The sequence below is a fragment of the Salvelinus sp. IW2-2015 genome, linkage group LG27 (assembly GCF_002910315.2).
Source record: "Salvelinus sp. IW2-2015 linkage group LG27, ASM291031v2, whole genome shotgun sequence".
Taxonomy (NCBI): domain Eukaryota; kingdom Metazoa; phylum Chordata; class Actinopteri; order Salmoniformes; family Salmonidae; genus Salvelinus; species Salvelinus sp. IW2-2015.
Window position 1 is genome coordinate 29,642,475 of NC_036867.1, and position 11,662 is coordinate 29,654,136.

The window sequence follows — 11,662 nt, forward strand, 5'->3', positions numbered from 1 at the left end:
ATATTTCTCCTCTTATAACAGGACTATCACTTTTTCCAAATGTGATCCTGCATTTACATGGCATAGACCTCATTCATGTGTCTGAGATCTCATGTGTGCTTGACACAGTAGTAGTAGAGTAGAAGTTGCCGGTCAGCACTGATCTAGGTTCAGCTTAACCACCCTCAATCCTAACCRTAGTCTTTAGGGCGATAGACTCAAAACTGGCCTTAGATGAAACACTCCATCCTACTCTATTGAAGGCACTGGTCACTGGTGGAATTTCTGATTGATGTGTGTCTGTCTGTGCTGTTTGTCCGTATCCTCTCCCCGTCCAGCTCCTCCCACTACCRGTGGCCACGCCCATCACGAGGAAGAGGAGGCGATAGAGGAGGATTTCCTCTCGCCACCTTCGCCTGGTTCCGTGGAGGAGATGAATGCTAAACTCCAATGCACAACACAACCTCACCGKAGGTCATTACACTGTGGCCCCGTTTGAATTCCACACCAGGTCAAAAGTAGTGCACTAAATAGGGAATAGATTSCCATTTGGGACACATTCCTTRAAGTTCCTTTAAAATTAGACATTGGTCATATTCATTAGTGTACATTGTAGCAAAAATGTCTGCACAAAATCAAACATTGTTTACTGGACAAAAATAGGTCCAAGGTATGTCCCTCCCTGCTTCGGCCCACATGCTTCCATTTGGTTCCTAGTGAATACGACCATGATTGGATAGGTGAACGCAAGGGTTCCACCACGTACTGTAGCTTTCACCTGTCCAGTCCTTTCGAATAAGTGATGTATGATTCAGCTCAGATCATGACACAACTATGTTATACACTGAGTATACAAAACATTAAAAACACCTGCTCTCCATGACAGACTGACCAGGTGATTCCAGGTGAAAGCTATTATCCCTTACTGATGGCACTTGTTAAATCCACTTTGCTCAGTGTAGATGAAGGGTAGGACACCAGTTAAAGAAGGATTTTTAAGCCTTGAGAGAATTTGAGACATGGATTGTGTGTGTGTGCCATTCAGAGGGGGTATGTGCAAACCAAAAGATCTAAGTGCCTTTGAACGGGGTATGGTAGTAGGTGCCAGGCATACCGGTTGTGTCAAGAACTGCAGCGCTGCTGGGCTGCTTTTTCATGCTCAACAGTTTCCCGTGTGTATCAAKAATGATCTACCACCCAAAGGGCATCCAGCCAACTTGACACAACTGTGGGAAGCATTGGAGTCAACGTGGGCCAGCATTCCTGTGGAACGCTTTTGACACCTTGTAAGAATCCATTCCCGGACGAATTGAGGCTGTTCTGAGTGCAGAAGGCGGGGTGCAACTCAATATTAGGAAGGTGTTCCTAATGTTTGGAATATTCYGTGTCTTTAGTGTATGCTGTTGAACGATGATATATGTATTACACGATGTGAATTTGTCCAAAATACTTATGACACCTTCAAATGGGGGGGGGGACAAGATACATTCAGTGCATTCATTTCTAAACGGTAAAACAGATATGTACTTTCTTCTCGTATAATGTAAAACATTTGACCTCAAGTGAAATATTATCTAGCTTAGCACCCRTATTATCGACGTATTCAACAGCGTTTAAGAAATATATTACCTTCAACAGTGTTATCTTCTGATCAAGCCATCAATGTTTTGTGATTATTGGTGTCSTAAAAATGTTTTGCTAACGGCTTAGCAATTAGCATGTTTGACATTTCTGTGGAAATACTACTACWATCAGCTTTTTAATAAGAGGTTTAACAAAAAAAATATGTCGGCATACGACATGGAGACCAGTTATTGGCCACCTTAAAATGTTGTTCAATTACAAGATATATCCATTTAAATGTGTTAAATGTTAAATGTGTTAAAAAAAGAGACACAACCTCATATCTGAAGTGTTTACTAGATAGTTGGCTAGCCTTCTGGCTAGCCTTCTGGTTAAAAAAAAAAATGACTTGCCTGAAGCCTGAAGTCCATTAGCTATATTTCAGAGGTAAAAAGTTGGATGTTAAATTATGTGTGGTCTGTCGCGCAGTCAAATTTTACAATATACAGCATGTCCCACAAAATGTGTGTATATATATATATATACACTGCTCAAAAAAATAAAGGGAACACTAAAATAACACATCCTAGATCTGAATGAATGAAACATTCTTATTAAATACTTTTTTCTTTACATAGTTGAATGTGCTGACTACAAAATCACACAATAATGATCAATTGGAAATAAAATGTATCAAACCCATGGAGGTCTGGATTTGGAGTAACACTCAAAATTAAAGTGGAAAACCACACTACAGGTTGATCCAACTTTGATGTAATGTCCTAAAACAAGTCAAAATGAGGCTCAGTAGTGTGTGTGCCTCCACGTGCCTGTATGACCTCCCTACAACGCCTGGGCATGCTCCTGATGAGGTGGCGGATGGTCTCCTGAGGGACTCCTCCAGACCTGGACTAAAGCATCCGCCAAAACCTGGACAGTCTGTGGTGCAACGTGGCGTTGTGGATGGAGCGAGACATGTTGTCCCAGATGTGCTCATTGGATTCAGGTCTGGGGAACGGGCGGCGCAGTCCATAGGATCAATGCCTTCCTCTTGCAGGAACTGCTGACACACTCCAGCCACATGAGGTCTAGCATTGTCTTCATTAGAAAGAACCCAGGGCCAACCGCACCAGCATATGTCTCACAAGGGTCTGAGGATCTCATCTCGTACCTACTGGCAGTCAGGCTACCTCTGGCGAGCACATGGAGGCTGTGCGGGCCCCCCAAAGAAATGCCACCCCACACCATGACTGACCCACCGCCAAACCGGTCATGCTGGAGGATGTTGCAGGCAGCAGAACGTTCTCCACGGCGTCTCCAGACTCTGTCACGTCTGTCACATGTGCGTGTGAACCTTCTTTCATCTGTGAAGAGCACAGGGCGCCAGTGCGAATTTGCCAATCTTGGCATTCTCTGGAAAATGCCAAACGTCCTGCACAGTGTTGGGCTGTAAGCACAACCCCCACCTGTGGACGTCGGGCCCTCATACACCCTCTCCTGATGTACTGGCCTGTCTCCTGGTAGCGCCTCCATGCTCTGGACACTACGCTGACAGCACACAGCAAACCTTCTTGCCACAGCTCGCATTATGTGCCATCCTGGATGAGCTTGCACTACCTGAGCCACTTGTTGTGGGTTTGAGACTCCGTCTCATGCTACCACTAGATGAAACACCGCCAGCATTCAAAAGTGACCAAAACATCAGCCAGGAAGCATAGGAACTGAGAAAGTGGTCTGTGGTCACACCTGCAGAACCACTCCTTTATTGGGGATGTCTTGCTAATTGCCTATAATTTCCACCTTTTGTCTATTCCATTTGCACAACAGCATGGACATTATTGTCAATCAGTGTTGCTTCCTAAGTGACAGTTGATTTCACAGAAGTGTGATTGACTTGGAGTTTACATTGTGTTGTTAAGTGTTCCCTTTATTTTTTGACAGTGTGTATATAATATATATATATAGTACTTTTATGAAAACTCTCTCAACCAAACTCAAATTGCAATGAAAATCTTTAGTTTCAAAACTTACTGTAATTTTCCAGTCATTTAAATGTTGAGCTAGGGTGAATTTAATTTCTCTAACCGCTAGAGAGTGTCCGAAGTTAGGTGGTGTCCATTAATGGGGGGAAATATTAGCTAATACAGTGTTTAAGATTTGAATATATGTTGGGAAATGTTGTTTAGGTGCCCATGCCCACAGCTACAAAAATATTTTTGTAATGTGTTGTATAATTCATTTTTTGCCAAGACGTTCTTTTAAATGGCTGTATTTGGCTCGCAATGACTGGAAGTTATAGAAACAGCGTACATTGTAATTGCTCTAATGCAGTAGCAATGACCCCCCCCCCCCCCCCCCCCACCCCCCGCCCCCCACTACCCTTGCCACCACTGCTGGGAAATAAGTAACCATTACACCATTGCCCAAACCATCGTGCCTATCGTGCATAAATTTATTTTTGCCGCCCCACACAAACGCAATCAGGACACGCAAGGGTTTTAAAATAAAACAGAACTCTGCCAACTGACATTTAATTTGGGACAGGTCGAAAAAGCATAAACAGAGTATGTAATTGTAGCTTAGTTAGCTTGCCTTGCTTAGCTAACGTTAATTTGTCCTATTAGCTAGCTTGCTGTTGCTAGCTAATTGTCCTGGGATATAAACATTGAAGTTGTTATTTTACCTGAAATCGCACAAGATCTCTACTCCTAACAATTAATCCAGCACATAAAACAGCCATAACCGAATCGTTTCTAGCATCGTCTTGTCCTTGAGCTTTTTCAATTTCGTTTAAATTATACTGGTGATCGCCATCTAAACTTTCATTTTATTGAACCACGACTACCGGCCAAAACAGTTTGTCTTTTCTATCACCCACGTGGGTATAACCAATGAGGAGATGGCACGTGGGTACCGGCTTCTATAAACCATATGAGGAGATGGGAGATGCAGGACTTGCCGGCGATCTGCGTCAGAAATAGGAACGACATCTATTTTAGCCCTTGGTGTCGCAGACGCTCGTTGGCGCGCGCAAGCAGTGTGGGTGCAATAATTGAATAACATGGATTTCTACATTTATTTTGCGACGCTCGCGCACGCGACGTGTCCGGTCTGGTCAGCATGTGAAAGTATATTTACATAAAATACACTATGAAAGAGAGGTTAAACATTAAAAAAATAGGACATAACAAAAGTACAGGCTACAATGTTAGTAGTGTTGATTATAATCTGTGGGGGGGTTTTCTCAGTGAGTGGAACAAGACTCCCTATTCTCCTGAGGGTCCCCTTCACCCAGACACACAGAGAGCACAGCAACCCAGGCAGACGGTCTACCCTCAGACAAGGAACTCTAAGAGCACGGACCTGGGTGAGCACACACATGCACACAGTGTTGCACGCATGCACTCACATTCCGATATGGAGTGGTTTCAGTGCCAACCGAAATTGTATTTGAATTTCATCGTTTTTCATTTTTATTAAGATATTGCATTTGAATGTATTATTTTTTAATTGGTAATGCACAAATAATTTAATTCATAAATTCAATATTGTATTTCATGATTTGAAACTGACTTGAATGAATATTGCATTCAGTTTAAAAATCACTTTTCAAAAAAAGATTTATATATTGAATTTCAGTATGCTAGATWTTGCTTTCATTATGTGTTTCAAGTGTACAAACTATAATTTCAAGTTAACCAAAGTATCATACAGTGTGTTGCAAAAGTATTCACACCCCTTAGATTTCTTCACATTTGATACACATTTTACTGTATAAATATATACACTGAACAAAAATATAAACGCAACATGTAAAGTGTTGGTCCCATGTTTCATGAGCTGAAATAAAACAAAAACTTTTAAAACTTTTACTTTTAAATTTTGTGCACAAATTTGTTTACATCCCTGTTAGTGAGCATTTCTCTTTTGCCAAGATAATCCCTCTACCTGACAGGTGTGGTATATCAACAATCTGATTAAACAGCTTGATTATTACACCATTGCACCTTGTGCTGGGGACAGTAAGAGGCCACTATAAAATGTGCAGTTTTGTCTTAAAACACAATGCAACAGATGTCTCAAGTTTTGAGTGAGCGTTCAGTTGGCATGCTGACTGCAATATCCACCAGAGCTATTGCCAGAGAATGTAATGTTAATTTATCTACCATAAGCCACCTCCAATGTCATTTTAGAGAATTTGTCAGTACGACCAACCGGCCTCACAACCGCAGACCATGTGGATGGTGTGTGGGTGAGCGGTTTGCTGATGTCAATGTTGTGAACGGAGTGCCCTATGGTGGGGTTATGGTATGGGCAAGCATAAGCTACGGACAACGAGCGCAATTGTATTTGATCGATGGCAATTTGAATACACAAAAATCCTGAGGCCAATTGTGATGCCCTTTTTTAAGGTGTCTATGACCAACAGATGCATATCTGTATTCCCAGTTGTGAAATCCATAGATTAGGGCCTATTGAATTTATTTCAATTKACTGATTTCCTCATATCAGTGTCTGTCACTCAGTAAAATCAATGAAATTGATACATGTTGTGTAAATATTTGTGTTCTATCTATCTATATATATATATATATAAATATGCTATATATACTATATATTTATAACCCCAAAAAATTTAACAAATCAAAGTATATTTTAGATTCTTCAAAGTAGCCACCCTTTGCCTTGATGACAGCTTTGCCCAGTCTTGGCATTCTCTCAACCAGCTACACCTGGAACGCTTTTCCAACAGCCTTGAAGGAGTTCCCACATATGCTGAGCACTTGTTGGCTGCTTTCCCTTCACTCTGCAGTACAACTCATCCCAAACATCTCAATTTTATATATATTTTTTATAAATAAAAAATTAATGACAAGTAAGTATAAATATTCAACTTAACAAATCACATAAGTTTCATGGACTCACTTTGTATGAAATAATAAAGGTTGACATGACCCTTCCACTGTCCACCATGCATGCAACATCTGTAAGGTCCCTAGTTAAGTATTGAATTTCAAGCACAGATTCAACATTGTTATCACATGGGCCCATTGGAATGGTCTTTTAATGTTATGTTAACGCACGCATATGACCATGAAAGGTTTGCCAATTTTTTTACATTATATATATCTTTTKGGGGGGTATTTTACCCTCTTTTTCACCCAATTTCAATTATGATCTTGTCTCATCGCTCCCCAACGGGCTCGGGAGAGGCGAAGGTCGAGTAATTCGTTCCCCGAAACGTGACCCGCCAAACCGCGCTCGTTAACGCCCGYTTAACCCGGAAGCCAGCTGCACCTATGTGTCAGAGTAAACACACCGAGGTCAGCCTGCAGGCGCCCGGCACGCCACAAGGAGTCGCTAAAGAGCAATGAGCCAAGTAAAGCCCCCCCCCTGGCCAAACCCTCCCCTAACCCGAATGACGCTGGGCCAATTGTGCGCCGCCCTATGGGACTCTGTGACACAGCCTGGGATCGAACCCGGGTCTGTAGTGACCCCTCAAGCGCTGGGATGCAGTTCCCTAGACCGTGGGCCACGTGGGAGGCCTGACCTTTTCAAGACAACGGTTCCTGAACTAGACTGTGTCTAGTCAGTCTAGCACCGCTCTGTGTGCGTGCGTGTGCACACGTCTCCGCATGACACTGCTCAGTCTGTGCCAAGCATGAATTCTTCAGTCATACTCAACTTTCTCCCTGAAAGCTGAGAGCACAGCAGCTTATTTCCTCATATTAGCCCCTGGGTGACCTTGTTAGCCTCTCTTTTATTTTGCTCTCACACTCGCTCTCTCACTCCCACCCTCTCTGTCTTTTCTTCTTTTTCTCTCCCTCTTCCCTCATTCTTCCCCCATCTCTCTCTTTTCTCAATCCCCCACCCGTCCCCCTTCCTTTCTCTCTCTGTTTCAGAGTGAGGTATATCTCATTCTGTAAARWWWTKTTTGCCTGTCGCTGGTTTCCAATCCCAGTTCATTAGTGTTGTGGATTGGGTTCCCCCTCGTAAACTAGTTGCACGCCGCTACTCCACATTGATTGGCTTTTATTAGGAAGAGACCCCCGCATCCTACTCCCTGCTTCTCTTGTCTTTCTCTTTTTTTTGTAATCTCTCCTTCTTTCTTGTTCTTTCACTCCCTTTCCGTCCGTCTTTCTTCTTCTTTTCTCTCTCTCTCTCTCTCTCTCTCTCTCTCTCTCTCTCTCTCTCTCTCTCTCTCTCTCTCTCTCTCTCTCTCAATGCATCCACCTTTTTCTCTCTCTCTACCTATTTCTCTCACTTCACCTTTCTCCTACTCTCTACCCCCCCTTTCCTCTCCCTCCCTCATGAAAATGACAGACTGAGATGAGGTTGTTATCTGGGGATGGGGCGGTGTTATCTGGGGATGGGGCGGTGTTATCTGAGGATGGGGCGGTGTTATCTGAGGATGGGGCGGTGTTATCTGAGGATGGGGCGGTGTTATCTGAGGATGGGGCGGTGTTACCAGAGGCATGGGGACTGTATGACACTGTGACCCTGTGCTGTGTGTCACATTTGTAGGGATCATCCACTTTAATAGGGGGTAGTTTCCCATTTCCAAACGGGGGTTAAGCCGGTTGAGTCAAGTCTGAGGATTTATTTTTGCATTTAGCAAAAAGTAATAAGCAATCTAAGCTCTGATGCTTAGCATATGTTTTCTTATGCACAAGCAAAACATGGCCTGCATCTCAAATGGCACCCTATTCCCTATTCAGGAACTTTTGGCCAGGGTGTGTACTTATACATCAAGCTGCCTCATGCTACAAGGCTATTTATTTGGCTTACTATATAGGGAAGAGGGTGCCATTTAGGACGCACRCATGGCTTCTTCAGCATTATCTGACATTGGTTAAATAGGCTTAGTCAAGACTGTGATCCTAAACACTCGCTCTCAAGTCTGTCTTAATGGTTGCACCTGGGCCCGTATTCATAAAGCCTTTCAGAGTAGTAGTGCTGATCTAGGATCAGTTTTGCTTTTGAAATCATAAGGAATATAAGGTGGGAACTAAATCGGCACTTCTACTCTTGAGACACGTTTTGAATTCAGACCCAGGAGTTTTTCCCTGACCACATGACCTGATCTGACATTAGTTGAGTCATGTACATGAAGGCACACACGTGGAGAAGAAACCGTGCAATTCACTGAGCAGTAGCCGTAGTGAGCTCACCAACACCAGTGACAAATTCCTATCCCAGCAGGAGAACATTTATTTATCTGTGGGTGGGTGAGAGATTGTTGATGCTGCTCTCCGAACAGGGGGGATCTCTGTAACAATAGAAGCAGATTCATATGCACATTATTTTTTAGCTTCGAGCCACACGGCTAACACACACACACCCACACACCACCAACCTTTTTTTGTGGCTACTGTATTTGAGGGAAAACGTAACGCGTGAAGCCAGCAAATATAACAGCCAGTCTAATCCATTGTCCCCTCTGTCGCAGCTGCATTTTCTCTCCCTCTCGCTCAATATTTTTTTTTTTCTTCCGCTCTCTCGTTTCTCTGCCGGGAGAAAATTGACCTCATAAAATATGAAAAGGGATTATTTCAGAGAAATTGCAACGTAATGAAAACCTATTATTGTGTCCCATGGTGCAGTGTCCCTCTGGCAGCTGATGCCGCTCCCTGCCTGCCTCCTCAATCCTGTTGGTGAGGGAAAGAGTGATGAGAGAGGGGGGGAGGTGGGGGAAATGGGGAGGGAATGAGGGAGAGAGTACCCAGTTCTTGCCCTCCCCACCCTATCTCTCTTTCCCTCTTGCTCTTCTCTCCGTGTCTTGCTCCCTCTCTCTTTTTCTCCATCTCTGCCCAGAGAAAACAAAGGCAACCCTTATGGTGTTCCAATATTCACTGTGTGTGTTTTCTGTGTTTTCAGTGGCTGATGAGAGCAACATGAGATCCCTGGCAGAGCAGAGACCAGGTGAAGAAACACGCTCTTTCCCCTATCCATATCCCTAACACACACACACACAAACCACACGCACACTCTTCAGACACACAAACACACACCTTCTCAAACAAAGAAAGCGGACTGAACATTGAAAAAAGGTATGAAAAATAATCAGAATTTTCAGTGTGCTGTCATACTGACCGCAAAACAAGTTATGACCTGTTCAGGACTCCTCCTCTGACTCTTCCTTCCATAGTAGGGTGAAGTTGTCCCTAGACACTGGTCATGGGTCAGTTTTGCATTTCCCCACTAATGGTTAATGTAAGGATTGAGGGTACATTTGGGGAAACTTCACCCTGGAGCGAACACTTCAGCGGGGAGATGCTTTGTGTCACTGCACCTGTTTTATGTGTTCTCCTTACTCAGCTGGAAGCAGCAGGAAGTGATTTGTTAAGATACCTCTTTGCTCTGACAGCCCTAGATTGCATTAGACCAGGATGTTCTTAATTTGTCGCCTTTCACTTAAGTGAGAAAGAGGGTGCAGGGATTGAGTGATAGGCTTGAACGCACGCCCCCTGCAGACACGCGTCCACCCACACACACACACCTTAAATCTACCGCAGCATAAACCTGTTGCCGCATAACAACAACTCTACAAGTACCACCCCCACAGTAAAGTACCACGCTCAGCTTTTCCCCCCCCCCATAAACCCAAACCTATTTTTACCCATATGATTTCCCTCAAAGCCCATTTTTTGATCGGTAGTCATAATAACCCTTATGGGCTATGATAGATAAAGAGATTCATTTTCTACATCAGCCTCTAACTGATGTGGAAGCTAATGTGTATTGACAGGCTGCACTGAGGCCAGTTTGCTGACGGGGCCGTATTTGACGTGGCCCCCGTGCATGATTCTTTAAATGGCCCCGTGCTTCTTTATAGGCCTTGACATATTTCATTAGTAGGATGGTCTTTAAGAGGGGCTCCGCCTCCGGCTTTAATCTGGCTAAAACCTCTGTTCGGTGGTGTGGGGAGTAGGTGTGAGGGGGGGGGGAGGAGAGATGAGCCAAAGTTGTTATATGAGAGTTCTCTTTCCTAGTCTGTTTTCTCCTAGCTCAGTGACTCTGCTTTCTTTTCTTATCTTCCTGTTTGCTCTACCTCGCTCTCTCTCTTTTGCTCCTATTTCTTTCTCTCTCTCTCCTATTTCGGGTCTTGCTTTGTCTATCGCTCTCTCATTTGCTTTTGTGATTTCTTCCTCTCTTGCTCTCACTCTCTCCATACCTTCTCTATTCCTCACTTTCTCCGTGCTCTCACTCTCTTTCTATCTTCCTCACCCTTTTATGTTTGTTTTACGCCTCTTTCTTGTTACTCTTCTTAGTCTTCTTTCTCTACTAGTTGTATCTCTCTCTCTCTCCGGAGCGGTCTGTCTTGTCTCTCTCACGCTTCGTCTGTCCCCTCCTATCCCCATTTCATCTTCTCTTATTCTCCATATCCCAATTATCATCCTTCCTCGCTCTTCCTCTGTTCTCACCCTCTCATGCTTCTCTGTGCTTTCCTAGTGTTGTGTGATTATAGGTAACATGCTCCATCCTTTGAGCTTCCCCTTCCAAATAATCCTCCCTTTCCATTCTCTCCTAGTGCCCCTAAATCTCCTTCGCTCTCTACCTTCTCATAGCTACAGCCTGTATAAGCCCGGTCTTTAAAGCCTCCTGATTTAGGTTCTTTCTCTCTAGAGTGTGTATCAACAGCCGGAGGAGCCGGAGGAGAACATGCTCGTGTAGGAGAGGGGGATAGATGGATGTTTGGAGGGGGACTCTCTCACTCCATCTCTCCGCTGTGGTCTCTGTCACCATCTCTCCATCCTCCTCTTTGTCTGTCCACCGGCTCTTAACATCTCCCTCTGGCAGCTCTACTCACACACAGGTCTGGGAACGCTTCCAACGCGCGCACACACACACACACACACACACACACTCCACTTAGAAGCCCTGCGCACACACAGGTCTTCTAACAAATTTTGTCTCAGCTGTTTCAAGCGTTTGGTGCGTGCGTGTTGTGGTGTGTGTGTGCACGTTTTGCTCCGCTGATGCCTGTGTTTGTTCCTGTTGGAGATGGGGGATCTCCACCCACGCTGAAGCCCTGTTAGATGCGGCAAACACTGGCTAGCTTCTGGCCCGCTGTGCAACTGGCAGTGTCCATTATTCTGTTTTGTCCCCTTCTGCAATT

At 44.1% G+C, this 11,662-nt stretch overlaps 1 protein-coding gene and 1 long non-coding RNA gene across 2 annotated transcripts in view; both read left to right on the plus strand.

The window, feature by feature from the left end:
- Nucleotides 1-321: 321 nt before the first annotated feature.
- LOC139022534 (uncharacterized) lies at nt 322-9,465 on the plus strand. The gene is made up of 3 exons (XR_011474271.1): nt 322-453; nt 4,791-4,909; nt 9,421-9,465. It is a non-coding gene; the product is annotated as an uncharacterized lncRNA (long non-coding RNA).
- A 255-nt stretch (nt 9,466-9,720) lies between these two features.
- Nucleotides 9,721-11,662, plus strand: part of LOC111953924 (partitioning defective 3 homolog B-like) — a 45,124-nt gene continuing 43,182 nt past the window's right edge. Inside the window, exon 1 of the mRNA XM_070435527.1 lies at nt 9,721-9,724. Coding sequence (XP_070291628.1) covers nt 9,721-9,724 — 4 coding nt within the window. The remainder of the gene's footprint in view (nt 9,725-11,662) is intronic.